The sequence below is a fragment of the Heteronotia binoei genome, chromosome 9 (assembly GCF_032191835.1).
Source record: "Heteronotia binoei isolate CCM8104 ecotype False Entrance Well chromosome 9, APGP_CSIRO_Hbin_v1, whole genome shotgun sequence".
Classification (NCBI taxonomy): Eukaryota; Metazoa; Chordata; class Lepidosauria; order Squamata; family Gekkonidae; genus Heteronotia; species Heteronotia binoei.
In genome coordinates this window covers 116856525-116876700 of record NC_083231.1, presented here as the reverse complement: position 1 = coordinate 116876700, position 20176 = coordinate 116856525, and the positions used below count along the sequence as shown (strand labels likewise).

The 20176-nt window shown below is 49.7% G+C and overlaps 1 protein-coding gene across 1 annotated transcript in view; it reads right to left on the bottom strand.

Annotated features, from left to right (window-relative positions):
• Positions 1-9547: 9547 nt before the first annotated feature.
• The window catches only part of ADRA1D (adrenoceptor alpha 1D), a 160168-nt gene continuing 149539 nt past the window's right edge, over positions 9548-20176 (bottom strand). The window contains exon 2 of the mRNA XM_060247188.1: positions 9548-10669. Coding sequence (XP_060103171.1) covers positions 10095-10669 — 575 coding nt within the window. The 3' untranslated portion in view covers positions 9548-10094. The remainder of the gene's footprint in view (positions 10670-20176) is intronic.

The window sequence follows — 20176 nt, the reverse complement described above, 5'->3', positions numbered from 1 at the left end:
AAATTGAAGGGGGGGGGTACATTTTCCACCGAGAGGTCCTGTTAGAAATTTTGCCATTGACGTAACAACTTTGGGGTTTAGAGAGTTTGCTTTCCTGCTTGCTTATTTCTCACTTCGATTTGGCAAATGATGATAAATCCCACCCTCCGCTCCGAGGCTTAGAGTGGCTCACTATCTCCTTTATCTTCCTCCCCAACAACAGACACCCTGTGAGGTAGGTGGGGCTGAGAGAGCTCTCACAGAACCTGCCCTTTCAAGGACAAGTCCTACGAGAGCTATGGCTGACCCAAGGCCATTCCAGCAGCTGCAAGTGGAGGAGTGGGGAATTAAACCCCGTTCTCCCAGATAAGAGTCCGCGCACTTAACCACTACCCCAGATCTGCCTATTATCTATCAACTGCACGCGAGGCAGGCAAAATAGCTCAAGCTACATCACTTCCATTAGGCAAAATAGCTCAGGTTACATCACTTCAACCAGGACTACTTTGGCCTGATGCTATCAGCTGCCTGGGGAGTGGCGGAGTGAGATGGGGGAAAGGGGGGAATATTTTGACAAAGTCCAGAAGGACTTTCTCTGCTATTCATCATCATCCACTGTAGCAGCAAGAGATAACACGAAGATTTCTCCTTCTTCCCAAACTTTTCCTTTCGGCAAGGTCACGATAACTAGACAGGAGATGTGTCAAAATGCCTGCCCCCTTGCTAACTTTGCAGATGTGTTCTTCCCTGAAGAAGGGCTGCACGTATCCCATAGTTGTAGCCATAATTAGATTTATGATCTCAGAAACAAAACACAACTTCCTAAGAATCTTTCCTGTCTTGTTTTTTAAACACTATGGCCTCTCGAAGATCAAATCAGTCAGTTTTAAGAGAAATCAACCCAGACTGTTCCCTGGAAGGTCAGATGCTGAAGCTGAAGCTCAAATCCTTTGGCCACCCAATGAGAAGGGAGCACTCCCTGGAGAAGACCCTGATGCTGGGAAAAACAGAAGGCAAAAGAAGAAGGGGACGGCAGAAGAGGAGATGGCTGGACAGTGTTACTGATGTAACTAACATGAATTTGAGCAGACTTCGGAGGATGGTGGAAGACAGGAGGGCCTGGCATGACTTGCTCCATGATGTCGCAAGGGGTTGGACTCAATTGTGTGACTGAACAACAACACCTAGTAAAAGAAGCCGTGGAGGTGGCCTGATGATCGATTGGGGGGGGGGGTGTTCATATCCCTGAAGGACTTCAGGCCCATTCAAACAGGACCAGCAAATTGATTTAAACGATGGAAAAATCATACCAAATTTGTTCCATTTATATAGATCTCAAATAAGATCAAGTTTTTTGTAGGCTGAGGGTAGATGCGGATGGGGTGGGGAGGGAGCCCAGTGGGGTAGAATACCATACCGTTTACCCTCCAAGGCAGCCATTTTCTCCAGACAATAGGGTTGCCAAGTCCCTCCCAGCCTCTGGTTTTCCCTCCCAAATTCCTAGAGCGTCCGGGAAAACCATAGAGTTTCCCCCAAAATGCCTAGAGTGGCAGGTGTATGATTTCGCCAGCTTGGCAGCCCTACCAGACAAAGAAAATGAAACACTTTCCTTATGATGAAAGGTTAAAACACTTGGGGCTCTTCAGCTTGGAGAAACATCGACATGATCGAGGTTTACAAGGTTATGCATGGGGTAGAGAAGGTAGGGAAAAAAAGTCCTTTTCTCCCTTTCTCACAATACGAGAACTTGTGGGCATTCAATGGAATTGCTGAACAGTCCAGTTAGAATGGATAAAAGGAAGTCTTTCTTCACGCGAAGGGTGATTAACACTTGGAATTTACTGCCACAGGAGGTGGCGGCGGCTGCAAGCAGAGACAGCTTCAAGAGGGGATTGGATAAACATATGGAGCAGAGCTCCATCAGTGGCTATTAGTCACAGGGTGCTGATGGAAATCTCTGTTTGGGTCAAGTGATGCTCTGTATCAAGTGGTACTTGGGGGAGGGGCAACAGTGGGAGGGCTTCTAGTGTCCTGGCCACTGTGTGACACAGAGTGTTGGACTGGATGGGCCATTGGCCTGATCCAACAGGGCTTCTCTTATGTTCTTATGTGACACAGAGTGTTGGACTGGATGGGCCATTGGCCTGATCCAACATGGCTTCTCTTATGTTCTTATGAGACACAGAGTGTTGGACTGGATGGGCCATTGGCCTGATGCAACAGGGCTTCTCTTATGTTCTTATGTGACACAGAGTGTTGGACTGGATGGGCCACTGGCCTGATCCAACATGGCTTCTCTCATGTTCTTCTGTGACACAGAGTGTTGGACTGGATGGGCCATTGGCCTGATCCAACATGGCTTCTCTTATGTTCTTATGTGACACAGAGTGTTGGACTGGATGGGTCATTGGCCTGATCCAACATGGCTTCTCATGTTCCTATCAGTAGCGTCTGGAGATCAGTAATAATCCCAGGAGATTTCCAGGCCCCACTGGGACGTTGGCAACTCTGCGTTCTGCTTTTCTTGGCGGATGTCTTTGATTGTTGAGAGGACGCCCAGAGAACATACAGCCCTTCTCTCTTTCTGAACTTTCTATCTTTTTGACTTTCAGACCTGTCATGTTCCGTCATTTCAAACTGGCCCTTGAGGCAGAGCCGGGGAAACTAGGAGGTCAGGGTTTTGGTGGGTTGTGGGTTTTTTTTTTTGACATTTTTGTAGAGCCGATTGACTGAGAAAGAAAAACTGAAACATTTGGCCCTTTCTTCAGCAGTAAACGGGCCAACTGGAATTCTTGCTACGCTCGTGGTTTACTCCATAGAGTTGCCGGGCGGTGCCTGGAAAATGGTGAGAGGGGGTTTTACAATGTGTCCGAGGTGAAAAATTAAAAACAGAAAAGGCCTCATCTGCTTAGGTGAAGTTCTGACCACTAGGGTTGCCAAGTCCGACTCATGAAATATCTGGGGTCTTTGGGGGTGGAGCCAAGAGACTTTGGGGGTGGAGCCAGGAGCAAGGGTGTGACAAGCACGATTGAACTCCAACAGGTGTTCTGGCAATCAAATCTAAAGGGATAGGGACACCTTCTTTGGCGGCTCATAGAATCGGACCCCCCGGTTCAATCTTTTTGAAACTTGGGGGGTGTTTTGAGGAGAGGCACCGGATGCTGTGCTGAAATTCTGGTGCCTCTAACGAAAACAATAGCCCCTCTGGAGCTCCAGATATCCACAGTTCAATCCTCCATTATACCCTATAGCAGGGGTGGCCAATGGTAGCTCTCCAGATGTTTTTTGCCTACAATTCCCATCGGCCCCAGCCAGCATGGCCAATGGCTGGGGCTGATGGTAGTTGTAGGCAAAAAACACCTGGAGAGCTACCGTTGGCCACCCCTGCCCTATGGGAATCAATCTTCATAGGGTATAATGGAGTGCCCAGCGGACATTTCCCTCCTCCACCTCTGCTTTGAGATAACCCTGAAGTGGGGGGGGGGGCCCTCCAAACCGGAGGATACCCTGCCCCACCTGTGGATTGGCAGCGCTACTGACAACAGAGTTCTTAGCAATTCCTAGAGTTACTCTTGTCCCTTCCAGGTAGCTTTAGGCCTTGCCTGGAACTTGATGCTCAAAACTCCCTCTAAGTAGATGAGGCCTTATTTTTCTTTTTAATTTTCCTCCTCTTTGGCCTCGGTTTCCCCCTGCTGATTAAGTAGGGTTGCCAAGTCCAATTCAAGAAATATCTGGGGACTTTGGGGGGTGGAGCCAGGAGACATTAGGCATGGAGCCAAGATCAAGGTTGTGACAAGCATGATCGAACTCCAAAGGGAGTTCTGGCCATCACATTTAAAGGGACGGCACACCTTTTCAATGCCTTCCTTCCATAGGAAATGGTGGATAGGGGCACCTTCTTTTGGGGCACATAGAATTGGACCCCCTGGTCCAATCTTTCTGAAACTTGGAGGGTATTTTGGGGAGAGGCACCAGATGCTACGCTGCAAATTTGGGGCCTCTACCTCAAGCAACAGCTCCCCCAGAGCCCCAGATACCCGCGGATACATTCTCCATTATTTCCTATGGGAATACATCTCCATAGGGAATAATAAAGTTCCCAGCAGATATTTCCCTCCCCTCCTCCCGCTTTCTGATGACCCTGAAGCGGGGGGAGGGTCTCCAAACTGGGGGATCCCCTGCCCCCACCTGGGGATTGGCAACCCTATTTGAAACCTGAAGGCACTTTTGGCAGGTTGTGACAGAGTAGCAGAGGGCTGCATAAAATGGCTGCCGTGGAGGTCATTCACAGAAGGTGAGAAGGCTCCAAGCCATGTTCCGTGATGGGGCAGCTACTTCTAAATGGAGGCTTTCTGCAGTCACAACATAGGGTTGCCAGCCTCCAGGTGAGGCCTGGGGATCTCCTGCTTTTACAGCTAATCTCCAGCTGGCAGAGATCAACTCCCCTAGAGAAAAATGGCTGCTTGGAAGAACCTAAAATGTGAACTTGGGAATATAGGCTGAATCCAGAGCTTAATTCGTAGCCGCATAAGAATTCTGAAACACATTGGGTATGCCGAACCAGATCTGGAAATTCGTATTTAAAAAGGGGACCTCGATGGCATTGTCCCATGCTGAGGCCCCTCCCCTCCTCAAACACCACCCTCTCCCAGCTCCACCCCCAAAGTCTCCAGGTATTTTCCAGCACAGACCTGGCAGGCCTACTGATGCTTACCGACTCTCCTGAAATACCTCTTGCTCCAACGAAGTGGAGGGAAATCAAGGTTGGCTCTGCTAGGGCTGCCAAGTCCGATTCAAGAAATAGCTGGGTTCTTTGGGGGTGGAGCCAGGAGACTTTGGGGTGGAGCCAGGAGCAAGGTTGTGGCCAGCACGATTGTACTCCAAAGGGAGTTCTGGCCGTCACATTTAAAGGGACCGCACACCTTTTAAATGCCTCCCCTCCATTAGAAATAATGAAGGATTGAAGCACTTTATTTGGGGCACATGGAATTGGACTCCCTTGAAACTTGGAGGGCGTTTTGGGGCATGGCATTGGATGCTATGCTGCAAATTTGGTGCCTCTATCTCAAAAAGAACCCCAGCCCCTTCCGGGCCCCCAATAGCCATAGATCACGGGTGGCCCACGGTAGCTCTCCAGAGGTTTTTTGCCTACAACTCCCATCAGCCCCAGCCAGCATGGCCAATGGGTGGAGCTGATGAGAGTTGTAGGCAAAAAAACATCTGGAGAGCTACCGTTGGCCACCCCTGCCCTAGATCAATTCTCCATTATTCTCTATGGGAATCGGTCTCCATAGGGGACAATGGAGTGTGCAGCAGACGTCCCCCCCCCCACTTTCTGATAACCCTGAAGCAGGGGGAGGGCCTCCAAACCGGAGGATCCCCTGCCCTAGGGTTGCCAATCCCCAGGTGGGGGCAGGGGATCCCCCGGTTTGGAGGCCCTCCCCCCGCTTCAGGGTCATCAGAAAGCGGGGGGAGGGGACGGAAAGGTCTGCTGGGAACCCCATTATTCCCTATGGAGATTTTTTTCCCATAGAGAATTGATCTGCAGGTATCCGGGACTCTGGAGGGGCTGTTTTTGGGGGGTAGAGGCACCAAATTTTCAGTATAGCATCCAGAGCCTCTCCCCAAAATACCCCCCAAGTTTCAAAAAGATTGGACCAGGGGGTTCAATTCTATGAGCCCCAAAAGAAGGTGCCCCTATCCTTCATTATTTCCTATGGAAGGAAGGAATTGAAAAGGTGTGCCGTCCCTTTAAATGTGATGGCCAGAACTCCCTTTGGAGTTCTGTTATGCTTGTCACAGCCTTGATCTTGGCTCCACCCCTAATGTCTCCTGGCTCCACCCCCAAAGTCCCCAGATATTTCTTGGAATTGGACTTGGCAACCCTTCCTGCCCCCGCCTAGGGATTGGCAACCCTAGTCTCTGTGCTATGGGGAAGTAGCAAAGCATGTGCTAAGAAAGCCAACGGTGGTACCAGCTTGAGGCCAGAAAATGCCTGGAGAGTTTGGGGCGCATCCTGGAGAAGACAAGATTTAGAAAAGGGAAGGACCTTTGCCATTTTCTCCAGGGAACTGGTCTCTGTCCCCTGGATATCGGTAGTAATGCTGGGAGATCTCCAGGACCCAGCCGGAGGCTGGCAACCCTACCAGTCATCAGCACACCACTGAACTAGTCCCACTCCAATAATTCTTGGTAACATCTGCAGTAGCATCATATGCCACCACCAGCCTGGGATGATGATGATGATATTCGTTTTATATCCTGCCCTCACAATCTCCTTTATCTTCCTCCCCCACAACAGACAGCCTGTGAGGGGGGCGGGGCTGGAGAGGGCTCTCACAGCAGCTACCCTTTCAAGGACGACTCCTACGAGAGCTATGGCTGACCCAAGGCCGTTCCAGCAGCTGCAAGTGGAGGAGCGGGGATGATGGGGCAGAGGACAAGGTTGGGGGTTGGAATCATGGAATTACTCATAGTTCGGACCTGAGATTGGAGGTTCGGAGAAAGCGTTAAAAATAGCAGATTCTTGATTTTTAGTTTGCTGTCCCCGTGCAAGGCAGGCCGGTGGATTCTCTCAGGCTTCAGCGCAGATGAATGGAAAATCCAACAGCCTGGGATCACAGTTCATATTACAGGCCATACAAAAAGCAAACGCTGTGATATATGGGCTAACAACTTTTAGTCAAATCTTTTTCAGAAACATATCATCTTTTGTGCACATTAGAAAGAAGCACATTACAATATTCCAAGGAAGGGCCATCCAATGAGCAACTGGATATAAGAACATAAGAGAAGCCATGTTAGATCAGGCCAATGGCCCATCCAGTCCAACACTCTGTGTCACATAAGAACATAAGAGAAGCCCTGTTGGATCAGGCCAGTGGCCCATCCGGTCCAACACTCCGTCACATAAGAACATAAGAGAAGCCCTGTTGGATCAGGCCAGTGGCCCATCCAGTCCAACACTCTGTGTCACATAAGAACATAAGAGAAGCCCTGTTGGATTCAGTCCAACACTCTGTGTCACACAGTGGCCAAAAAAATTTATATATATACACACACACACACACACACACTGTGGCTAATAGCCACTGATGGACCTCTGCTCCATATTTTTATCTAACCCCCTCTTGAAGCTGTCTATGCTTGTAGCCGCCACCACCTCTTGTGGCAGTGAATTCCACATGTTAATCACCCTTTGGGTGAAGAAGGACTTCCTTTTATCCGTTTTAACCTGTCTGCTCAGCAATTTCATCGAATGCCCACGAGTTCTTATATTGTGCGAAAGGGAGAAAAGTACTTCTTTCTCTACTTTCTCCATCCCATGCATGATATAGGCTCGTTTCATCAAAAAAACTTCCTCAGGAGTTGTCCTATTTCAACAGTTACAACTGAGGTCCTGAGAGGTAAGTTCTTAATAACAATTGACAATATTTTTGAAAATCATTCACTTAAAAAAAATTTAAGAATCAGCCACTTCCCTTCAGCTTTTGTGTTGTGTCTCATTGCAATCACCATGGTTTATTCCAGGATGAGAGATCTGGAAGAAAATAAAGACGTTGCAGAGAGCATTAATGCTGAATTGTAACAAGAGGCTGATAACCCTGAAGGAAACGGATATTGCTGAGGAAGTTTTTTTTTATGAAATGTGCCTATATTCAGGCGCTCATTGGATGGACCTTTCTTGCAATATTGTAATGTTCAGGGCTCCTTTTGTAGCAGGAGCTCCTTTGCATATTAGGCCACACCCCCTGATGTAGCCAATCCTTCGAGAGCTTACACTGCTCTTCTTACAGGACCTACTGTAAGCTCTTGGAGGATTGGCTACATCATGGGGGTGTGGCCTAATATACAAAGGAGCTCCTGCTACAAAAGGAGCCCTGGTAATGTTGTGCTTCTTTACAATGGGTACAAAAGATGATGTGATGTCTTCAGCCAGCCTAGCACAGTGTTTGTTTTTTTGTATTGCCTTCAATGCATATGAGACACACCAACTCCAAATCATTGGACTGAAATACGAATGGCTGAAACTGTCAAACGCAGGCCTGAGAATCGGGACCCTGATTGCCAGATGTTTTAGAACCTCGAATGTGAACTTGGAAATACAGGCTGAATCCAGAGTTTAATTCGTAGCCGCAGAAGAATTCTGAAACCCATTTGGTAGGCTGGGATCCCAGATCTGGAAATTCATATTAAGAAGAAGAATTGCAGATTTATACCCCACCCTCCTCTCTGAATCAGAGACTCAGAGCGGCTTACAATCTCCTTTATCTCCTTCCCCACAACAGACAGCCTGTGAGGTGGGTGAGCCTGAGAGGGCTCTCCCAGCAGCTGCCCTTTCAAGGACAACTCCTACGAGAGTATGACTGACCCAAGGCCATTCCAGCAGCTGCAAGTGAAGGAGTGGGAAATCAAACCTGGTTCTCCCAGATAAGAGTCCCCGTGTGCTTAACCACTACACCAAACTGGCTCTCTTAAAAGGGGGGAACTGCCTCTGAGCATGTGCAGAATGCTTCCCCTCCATCGCTGAGCAACCATAACCAACCAATATACATCTGAGAAGAGAGGGCAGCATAAGCTTTCCAGGCGACGGTGACAATTCCAGACGCACGCAATGCACAGTAATGTATTAAGAGTCGAGAATATGTAGAGACTGGTCACTAAAGCAAAATGAAGTTTACCACATTCCTGTAACCAACTGGAAATATAAAGTATCTTGGAAATTATAAATTAAGGTAATGGACACTGGTGTGGTGTGTGGTAGGATGCTCAGGTTCTCTCCTGGCCACTGGTGGGGCATGGTAAGGGGAAGTAGGGCTACGGCGTCCGGGGAAACCATAGAGTTTCCCCAGAAATGCCTAGAGCGGCCACGCACAACATTGCTGGTGCGATGACGTCACTTCCGGGTGATGTCATCGCATGTGCGAAAGTCCCCCGCTGGAGAATGCAGGGGACTTGGCAATCCTATGGGGAAGGGTTGCCACCTCCAGTTTGGGAAACACCTGGAGATTTTGGTCTGGAGGCTGGGGAGAACAGTGGGATACAAGGTGATAGCATCCACCCTCCCAATCTTCCATTTTTCTCCCAGGGAATTGCAGTAATTCTGGAGGATCCTCAGGTCCCACCTGGAGGCTGGCATTCCTAGGAGAAACCATACTCCTCATGTGAGCATGGGCTACAGTTCACTTCTCCCCTCTCTAGGGGTGACATGTCCCCATCAGAACATTCGAAAGAGTCTTGCTTTCCCCTCAACGCTTATGCTATCGGAACTCTCTTTCTGTCTTCTGCTGTTTCAGAATTTTTTTGGGGAAAATACCCTCTTGGCCGCAGAATCTGAATTCTTAAGACTCATGGGCCTTGCCCATTACAAGCGAGTTCCTAGACCTCATCGTTTTTTTGCAAATTATGTTTGAAAGTGGGAACGGGTCAAAAAACGGGAGAGACAGCCTCTTTCCGGTTTGTCTCCCCGCAAATGCGTCAAAAGAGATCCGTTGGATTGATCTCTTTTTCTCGTTCACCCACACACACATAGCAGCTTGATCGGGGTGTGTGTGTCTCTCCTGAGCTCTGATTGGCTACCTGCTCCCGTCTCTTCCTTCCTGTTCCTCTCTAAGCGCCCTCACAAAACTACTTCTTCCTTTTCCTTCTGCTCCTGCATAGCCCCTAAATGCAGCCTTCAGCCACGAATGCAATAAAATGTACCTGCTGGGCAAATTTTAGCAAAATCCGTATTCATTTTGCATAATTTATTCCTGAACCTCAGCATATCATAGGGGATGTCATGGTAACATGTGTGAAGTGTTTGCGGCACATTTTATGACGGATGCAGCCTTTCGTGTTAAGGTATCATCCCTCCCTACGAGGGGAAACAACTATTTCTTGCTGCCTCCACACCAATCAAATTCTCTACCCTTGTCTCAAAGTTTGTATGGATTGATTGTCCGTGCGGCGAATAGTATTTCCTCTCCGCGGAATGCTCATCCACGGTCAACATGCTGTGATTAGACAATCCCGTCGCCTTCTTCTGTCTTCTCCAGATTGTACATCCAACTAGGTCAGGTAACCGTACGGAGGCCAAGCCAAACGAAACCCCAAACGTTTATCCTCAGAGGCATTCAAATATCCGTTTCGCTGAGACCGTGGGACTCCGAGTCCATGAGTTCGTTGTACATCGGGTAGTCGATAGACTCCATGAAATCGTTGGGGATCCCTATGGAGACAGACTCCACCTCCGTTGTGTAGGAGGCCGTCATGCCCCCTTTGAGGGAGCCTCCCCGTATCTTGTTCGAGAGGCTGTTCATTTTTTCTTTCAGTTGGCTCGTCGGTTTTTGGAAAGGCGGGAACATCCTCCACCTCTTGAAGTTCAGAGTTCTCCTCTTACCGGACCGTTCCAGGCTGCCGGAGTTCAAGATGAAGGAGCCGTTGATGGTAGACACCCTAGACCTCGATTCCCCGTCGGAATCTTGCCCGGCCCCGTTTATGGAGGCTCCTCGCCAGTGGTTGCCGTACACCCGCCAGATGGGCCTTCTCCTCCGGCGGCACTGGCATTTCAGAAGCCGGATGAAGGCTCTCTTGAATTCTTTGCTCGAGCACGGGTAGATGATGGGGTTCACGCAGCTGTTGAAGTAGCCCAGCCAGAAGATGACCTTGAAAACGATCTCTGAGGGCTTCAGAGAAGGGAAATAGGCACCTGAAAGGAAGAGGCGACATGTTTAAAGCACATTAGAAGGACTTCGCTGGATCAGACCATGACCTATCTAGTCTCAGCCTGGTGTAGTGGTGAAGTGTGCGGACTCTTATCTGGGACAACCGGGTTTGATTCCCCACTCCTCCACTTGCAGCTGCTGGCATGGCCTTGGGTCAGCCATAGCTCTGGCAGAGGTTGTCCTTGAAAGGGCAGCTGCTGTGAGAGCCCTCTCCAGCCCCACCCACCTCACAGGGTGTCTGTTATGGGGGAGGAAGGGAAAGGAGATTGTAGGTTGCTCTGAGACTCTTTGGAGTGGAGGGCGGGATATAAATCCAATTTCTTCATCTACCTCACAGGGTGCCTGTTGTGGGGGAGGAAGGTAGAGGAGATTGTGAGCCACTCTGAGACTCTTTGGAGTGGAGGGCGGGATATAAATCCAATATCTTCATCTACCTCACAGGGTGTCTGTTGTGGGGGAGGAAGGGAAAGGAGATTGTGAGCCACTCTGAGACTCTTCGGAGTGGAGGGCAGGATATAAATCCAATATCTTCTTCTACCTCACAGGGTGCCTGTTGTGGGGGAGGAAGGTAGAGGAGATTGTGAGCCGCTCTGAGACTCTTCGGAGTGGAGGGCAGGATATAAATCCAATATCTTCTTCTACCTCACAGGGTGCCTGTTGTGGGGGAGGAAGGTAGAGGAGATTGTGAGCCGCTCTGAGACTCTTCGGAGTGGAGGGCGGGATATAAATCCAATATCTTCATCTCCCTCACAGGGTGTCTGTTGTGGGGGAGGAAGGGAAAGGAGATTGTGAGCCACTCTGAGACTCTTCGGAGTGGAGGGCAGGATATAAATCCAATATCTTCATCTACCTCACAGGGTGTCTGTTGCGGGGGAGGAAGGTACAGGAGATTGTGAGCCGCTCTGAGACTCTTCAGAGTGGAGGGCGGGATATAAATCCAATATCTTCATCTACCTCACAGGGTGCCTGTTGTGGGTGGGGGGGGAAGGTAAAGGAGATTGTGAGCCGCTCTGAGACTCCTCGGAGTGGAGGGCGGGATATAAATCAAATATCTTCTTCTCTTGTTCAATACAAGTGACTCAAGCTCATTCCTTGAATAAAACTTTGCTGGTCTTAAAAGTTGCCACTGAATTCAAAATTGTTCTACTGCTTCAGACCAATACAGCTGGCCACCTGGATCTCTAAGCTCCACGGTGACATTCTAGGGTTTTTCCTTAGACTCTATGGTCTTTACCACAGGCAGGGCTTTTTTTTTGTAGCAGGAACTCCTTTGCCTATTAGGTCACATCCCCATGATGTAGCCAATCCTCCTGGAGCTTACAGTAGGCCCTCTACGAAAAGCCCTGTAAGCTCTTGGAGGATTGGCTACATCAGGGTTGTGTGGCCTAATAGGCAAAGGAGTTCCTGCTACAAAAAACAAAAAGCCCTGACCACAGGGATTAAAGAAAGGGGCCATGGCTCAGTGGAAGATCATCTTCTTGGGATGCAGAAGGTCCAAGGTTCAATCCCTGGCATCTCCAGCTAAAAGGCTTAGTTGGACAATGTTATGAAAGATCTCTACCTGAGACCCTGTCTGTCTGAGTAGGCAAGACTGATCTTGAGAGACCAACTATCTAATTCAGTGCTCTTTTTGTACATAAAAGGTGCCAGTGCTGATATATACAGTTGCTCTAATATCTCCTGTCCCCTGCAGGTATCTGGCATCCCTAATCCTGATGCATGCTAATGATGTCATCACTTTAGGTCAAGGCAGGAAATGCCCCGCCCGCCCGCCCCTCTCTTGCTCTCAACAAACAGAGGAGTGGAAGAAAAGAAATCGCCTTCAGAGTGACACTCTAGGATTTTATCCTTGTCTCTAAGGTATTGACCACAGAGTTTTCGGGAAATCCCTAGAGCGTCACCTAGAAGTGGCATTGAGACCTCCCCAATCTCCGCTTTCCCCAGATACTGCCCCCATGTGGCATTTTCTCAGGAAGTGTTCAGAACCCCATGTGATCTGGACATGATTCAGCATCTGAGAAATTAAATCAGTCATTGCAGATTTTTCTCCCTGGAAGCAAAGTGTGTGTGTGAGGGTTTGCGTGACCTGCCACTCCAGAAGAAGAGGAAGAAGATAGTGATGATATTAGATTTATAGCAAGCCCTATACTCTGAATCTAGGGTTGCCAATCCCCAGGTGGGGGCAGGGGATCCCCCGGTTTGGAGACCCTCCCCCCGCTTCAGGGTCGTCAGAAAGCGGGGGGAGGGGAGGGAAATGTCTGCTGGGAACTCTATTATTCCCTAGGGAGATTTATTCCCATAGAAAATCATGGAGAATTGATCTGCGGGTGTCTGGGGCTCTGGGGGGGGGCTGTTTTGGGGGATAGAGGCACCAAATTTTCAGTATAGCATCTAGTGCCTCTCCCCAAAATACCCCCCAAGTTTCAAAAAGATTGGACCAGGGGGTCCGATTCTATGAGCCCCAAAAGAAGGTGCCCCTATCCTTCATTATTTCCTATGGACGGAAGGCATCGAAAAGGTGTGCCGTCCCTTTAAATGTGATGGCCCGAACTCCCTTTGGAGTTCAATTATGCTTGTCACAGCCTTGATCTTGGCTCCACCCCTAATGTCTCCTGGCTCCACCCCCAAAGTCCCCAGATATTTCTTTAAGTGGACTTGGCAACCCTTTCTGAATCTCAGGGTGATTCCGCACTCATGTGGTCCGGGGTGGGCTTCTGTTTTGGGGCGGAGCAAGCTGGCGATTTCGCACCAGTTGCTCTGCGCTGGCATTTTGCGCGGGGCAAACCCGCGATTTGCCCTGCCGCAGTGTAGACCTCTTTTTTCAGGTTTACACTGCGGTGGGGCAAATCGTGGGTTAGCCTCGCGCAAAATGCCAGCGCAGAGCAACTGGTACGAAATCATCAGCTTGCTGCACCCCAAAATGGAAGCCCGCCCCCGGACCAACGTGAGTGCGGAATCACCCTCAGAGTCTCAGAGCGGTCACAATTTCCTTTATCTCTCCCCCCTCCCCCCTACAACAGACACCCTGTGAGGTAGGTAAGGCTGAAAGAGCTCTTTCAAGGACAACTCCACGAGAGCTGTGGCTGACCCAAGGCCATTCCAGTTTGGTGTAGTGGTTAAGTGTGCGGCAGCAGGGGGTGCCTGCCTAGGACGGCATGCGCCCACGGACTGGCACTGAAAACAACAGTTTGATTTGCATATGCATCCACGGAAGTCCTTGTATAATTTGGTAAATAAACACATTATGTTAGTGCACTACTGGAGTGGACTGGCCATTTCACCTTTAGGGAAATCTCCTGGTTGGCCACTGTAATAGAAGTCAGCCATAGCTCTGGCAGAGGTTGTCCTTGAAACGGCAGCTGCTGTGAGAGCCCTCTCCAGCCCCACCCACCTCACAGGATGTCTGTTGTGGGGGAGGAAGGTGAAGGAGATTGTGAGCCGCTCTGAGATTCTTTGGAGTGGAGGGCGGGATATAAATCCAATATCTTCTTCTTCTGCTAGAATTCCACCCCTAGGGGACTCCCAGTTTGGTGGGAGACAGTTTGGTGTAGTGGTTAAGTGCGCGGACTCTTATCTGAGAGAACCGGGTTTGATTCCCCACTCCTCCACTTGCACCTGCTAGCATGGCCTTGGGTCAGCCATAGCTCTGGCAGAGGCTGTCCTTGAAAGGGCAGCTGCTGTGAGAGCCCTCTCAGCCCCACCCACCTCACAGGGTGTCTGTTGTGGGGGAGGAAGGTAAAGGAGATTGTGAGCCACTCTGAGATTCTTCGGAGTGGAGGGCGGGATATAAATCCAATATCTTTATCTACGTCACAGGGTGTCTGTTGTGGGGGAGGAAGATGAAGGAGATTGTGAGCCACTCTGAGATTTGAAGTGGAGGGAGGGATATAAATCCAATATAATCTTCTTCTTCATTCCAGCAAGTGGAGGAATGGGAAATCAAACCCAGTTCTCTCAGATAAGAGTCCGTGGACTTAACCACTACACCAAACTGACTCTCAAGAGGAAACCCACACCACAGGGAGACTGCTTTTCAAAAATACTTATACAAACTCACTCTGACTCTGGAACAGACTTTGAGTCCAGGGACACCTTAAAGGCCAACAAAGTTGAATTATAAACTTAAATATAAGCGATAATCCTTTCAGAGCCTCTCTTTGGTTTTTAAAAAAATGACAAATGTGACTCTCGGGGCTGTAGCACAATATTTACGGACTCGCGGCAATGCCTTTCTTTGCGGAGATCATTTGTTAATCTAGGAGTTTGTTTGGCCAGAGAACGTCAGCAACTCCCCTTGTGGCCAGTAGGGGGCCCCCTTATGTCCCTTTCCAAGCTCCGCGGCGAGCGCCCAGGGAAATCTAAGAATAACTTTCTGACTCAGCCCGAATGTCTTTTAATTTTAGATGAATCATGACGCTGCGTGACTGTGGTGCTAATTTGTATTATGGGTAAATAACATTAGCTTCCAAGGTATTGGCGCTAAGCTCTGGTGTCAAAACAGCTCGGAGGGAAGCGTTTGCCACTGCGAGCCCAGAAACATTTGAGTGCCTGAAAGGGAGAGGGGACAAGGAGGCGATTGCACAACAAGCAGCGTGGTTCCAAAACCTGTCAAAAACGGCGTTATTCGAGGAACACCTCCCCCCCACCCCCAAACCACAGGAATTCATAATAATGTGCTTCATTCTCAGGGTTGCCAATCCCCAGGTGGGGGCAGGGGATCCCCTGATTTGGAGGCCCCTCCCCCATGTCTGCTGAGCACTCCATTATTTCCTATGGCGACCGATTCCCATAGAGTATATTGGAGAATTGATCTGCGGGTATCTGAGGCTCCTGAAAGTGCTGTTTTTTGAGATAGAGCGCTGGATTTTCAGCGTAGCGTCCAGCGCCTCTCCCCAAAATACCCTCCAAGTTTCAAAAAGATTGGACCAAAGGGTCCAATTCTACAAGCCCCAAAAGAAGGTGCCCCATCCTTCATTTCCAATGGAGGGAAGGCATTTAAAACACGTGCGGTCCCTTTAAATGTGATGGCCAGAACTCCCTTTGGAGTTCAATTACGTCTCCGGGCCCCTCCAATTTCTCTGGGCCCCACCCCAAAAGTCCCCAGATATTTCTTGAATTGGACTTGGCAACCCTATTAATTCTGCCCCATAAATCATCACATGAAGAGACACTTGAAGGACAGAAAAGGGTGGTGGGTGGGGAGGAGAGAACCCTCCTGCCATGATCCTAGACTTAGTGAGGCCTACAGGCTCCAGGGAAGCCTGTGTTAGACTGGCTACATGGCCTACATTTCCCAGAATCCCTTCTGTCCCTCTGACTGGAGGGAAAACTTGCTCAGAAGGGTGGGACCTGGGAGGGTGGAAATAAAAGGCCAGCTAGAGAGGGAAGCATGTTTTCTCTGGAGAGAGGCTGCAGCTAGAAGAGATCCCTCACCCAAGAGGGTGGTGCATCGGTTGGCATTAGAGGAAGGGAATGTTGAGTTAGTAGCGTCAGGGCTGTTGTTTTCTTTGCATCCCCTTTACTGTTTCTACCTTCCACTGTTGCACTAATAATTAAAACTCACTCATTTATTTTTGAGCGCTTACAATAAAATTATGGCTGTTATATTGCCTGGGTCCTCATGGTCATGGATAGAAGGGGTTTTGTTAAGAAGGAAGATAGGCATGGGTGGGTGCTTTGGGAGGGACGGTGCGGTGGCTCAGTGGTAGAGCATCTGCTTGGGAAGCAGAGGGTCCCAGGTTCAAACTCCGGCATCTCCAGTTGAAAGGACCAGGCAGTAGGTGATAGGAAAGACCTCAGCCTGAGACCCTGGAGGCTAACGGAGAAGGGCTGTGGCTCAGTGGTAGAGCACCTGCTTGGTAAGCAGAAGGTCCCAGGTTCAATCCCTGGCATCTCCAAAAAAGGGTCCAGGCAAATAGGGTGGAAAAACCTCAGCTGGAGACCCTGGAGAGCCGCTGCCAGTCTGAGTAGACAAGACTGACTGTGATGGACCGAGGGTCTGATTCAGTAGAAGGCAGCTTCATATGCCCTCCAGACAGACCCATACTGGAGTGGTGGCAACTAGTAGAAGGCCCTCCTTGGTCCCCTGCTGTGTAAAGCTGCCAAACTCCCACCGGGGGTGGGGGATCCCCCCAGTTTGAGGTCCCCAACCCGCCAGCATGGAGCAGGCTGCCGGGAAAATCCCTGCCCCCCCACCCGTCGTTGCATGATGTGCCCTGCATGATATTACCTGGAAGTGATGTCATCGCACAGGGTATGTTGTGCCGGGGATGCTCTAGGATTCAGGGTAAAACTCTAGGGGACCATATAATTTTGAACATGAATTCTAGAGTGTCATCCTGGGGACTCTCTAGGATTCACGATAAAACTCTATGGCACCATAGAGTTTTTACTGCAAATCCTAGAGCACCCCCAGCGCAATGTGCCCAGTGTGATGACGTCACTTCCAGGTGACATCATTGCGCCACACATGAGAGGAGTCTTCTGCCTCAGCAGCGGGGCGGACTTGGCTGTGTGACAGCTGTGTGACAGCTCCATTGAATGCATGAAGCTGCTGTATATGCTGAATCAGATCCACAGTCCATTAAATTGCCAATATTGTCTACTCAGATTGGCAGCGGCTCTCCAAGGGCTCAGGCAGAGGTCTCTCCCATCACTTCCCGCCTGATCCTTTTAACAGGAGCTGCTGGGGATTGAACCTGGGACCTTCTACACGTCCAACAGATGCTCTACCACTGAGCCACAGTCCCTCCAGTTCTACCTTCTACAGAGTCAGATTCTTGATTTTTCAAGGTCAGTATTGTCTATTTCGGACCTGTAGTGCCTAGGGTTGCCAAGTCCAATTCAAGAAATATCTGGCAACTTTGGGGTGGAGCCAGGAGCAAGGGTGTGACAAGCATAATAGAACTCCAAAGGAAGTTCTGGTCATCACATTTCAAGGGACAGCATACCTTTTAAATACCAGCCAGTTTGGTATAGTGGCTAAGTGTGCGGACTCTTATCTGAGAGAATCAGGTTTGATTCCCCACTCCTCCACTTGCAGCTGCTGGAATGGCCTTGGGTCAGCCATAGCTCTGGCAGAGGTTGTCCTTGAAAGGGCAGCTGCTGTGAGAGCCCTCTCAGCCCCACGCACCTTACAGGATGACTGTTGTGGGGGAGGAAGATAAAGGAGTTTGTGAGCCACTCTGAAAGGAGGGCGGGATATAAATCCAATATCATCATCATCATCGTCGTCGTCATCTTCTTCTCCTTCTTCTTCCTTCCCTCCAAAGGGAATAATGAAGGATAGGGGCTCCTTCCTTTGGGGCTCATAGAATTGGACCCCTTGGTCCAACCTTTTTGAAACTTGGGGGGTATTTTGGGGAGAGGCAGTAGATGCTATACTGAAAATTTGGTGCCTCTACCTCAAAAAACAGCCTCCCAGAGCCCCTGATACCTGCGGATCAATTCTCTATTATTTCTATGGGAATCAGTCTCCATAGGGAATAATAGAGTGCCCAGCAGACATTTCCGATGACCCTGAAGCGGGGGGAAGGCCTCCAAACCGGGGGATCCCCTGCCCCCACCTGGGGATTGACCTGACCTGCAGTTCCAGGGCCTCAGAATCCTTATAACCTTCTGCATGCAAAGCCGATGGCTCCATCCTTGTGCCTCATCCTCTCCTGGCAAAGAATTGGTGTCAGGGTTGGGTTCATTTGTCCGGCTAGCGGTTTAATTATTCTGGATGCTGAACCCCTGGGGAACAGACAGGGTTACCAGTCCCCAGGTGGGGCTGGAGACCTCCCCCAATTACATGCATTCTCCGGACTCCACAGCTCAGTTTCCCAGCAGGAAACGGTCGCATTGGAGAATTATGCTTGTCACAGCCTCGATCTTGGCCCCACCCCTAATATCTCCTGGCTCCACCCCCAAAGTCCCCAGATATTTCTTGAATTGGACTTGGCAACCCTAATTTACGGTCAATGACGATGCCGTGGCTTTTTCTGTAGCAGGAACTTCTTTGCATATTAGGCCACCCAACCCTGATGTAGGCATATTAGGCCCCCCCCCCCCAAGAGCTTACAGGGGTCTTAGTACCGCAAGCTCCAAAATGATTGGCTACATCAGGGGTGGGTGGCCTAATATGCAAAGGGATTCCTGCTACAAAAAAAGCCCTGATGATGCCCACCACATCTCTGCATGAGTCAATGTTCTGGGGCAGGGGAATTCCCTGCTCTCAAAGAGGCTGGCCGTAGCATCTCTGTATGAGTCACTGGAGCAGCCTCCTTCCAATCGATCATCCTAACCACTGCAGCCACTCATCTGTGCAGTGGGTTTCACTGAAAGTGGGCACTGTATATCTTTAAATTAAATCTTTTCAGGTGTAAGAAGGAACCATGCTTCTCAATTTAAATCAGTGGGGAGTGGGGGAGGGGAAATGATTCAGCTACCGGAAGTTTAGGAAACACCCTTTGCGATGCCTTAGGGACTTGTCAGCTTCACAGCCGTAATCATAATGGAAGTGAGATGCCCTCTCACAAAATAATCAGCTGCTTTAATTTTGGGAATCTGATGCAGGCAGGCGAAATCTTTGAGCGTCCCCTGCTGCTGCCGCAGTTGGCATGATGCAAATCCCTTTTTGGAAGGGCACTGTGGATCACCTGCCTTGCATTCCAGATAGGCCAGGAGTTCTCTCTCTCTCTCTTAGCATCTTCTGTCACTTGACCGCATTCCATCAAACGCCTCCGCAAAGTCTACTTTCCCTGCATCCCTGCAAAGAGCAGAAACTAGGGTTGCCAAGTCCAATTCAAGAAATATCTGGGGACTTTGGGGGTGGAGCCAGGAGACTTTGGGGGCGGAGCCAGGAGACTTTGGGGTGGAGCCAAGATCAAGGCTGTGACAAGCATAATCGAACTCCAAAGGGAGTTCTGGCCATCACATTTAAAGGGACGGCACACCTTTTCAATTCCTTCCTTCCATAGGAAATAATGAAGGATAGGGGCACCTTCTTTGGGGGCTCATAGAATTGGACCCGCTGGTCCAATCGTTTTGAAACTTGGGGGGTATTTCATGGAGAGGCACTAGCTGCTGTACTGAAAATTTGGTGCCTCTACTCCAAATAACAGCCCCCCCGCAGAGCCCCAGATACCTGCAGATCAATTCTCCATGATTTTCTATGGGAATAAATCTCCATAGGGAATAATAGAGTTCCCAGCAGACATTTCCCTCCCCTCCCCTCCCCCCCCCACTTTCTGACGACCCTGAAGCAGGGGGAGGGTCTCCAAACCGGGGGATCCCCTGCCCCCACATGGGGATTGGCAACCCTAGTTGCAGCTGCTGCCGGTGTCATCGGCAAGTTTGCCTCTTCCAGCCTCTCCCCCGCAGCTTTGTCTACGGGGCTTTTAAGAAGGTACCTGCAGGTGTAACGGTGGCCATGAGTGGCAGGGCGGGTGCTCTGGCTCTGAGACAATTTGCGAGGGAGGGGCTGTGAGATTTCCACAGCCTAGGGCAGG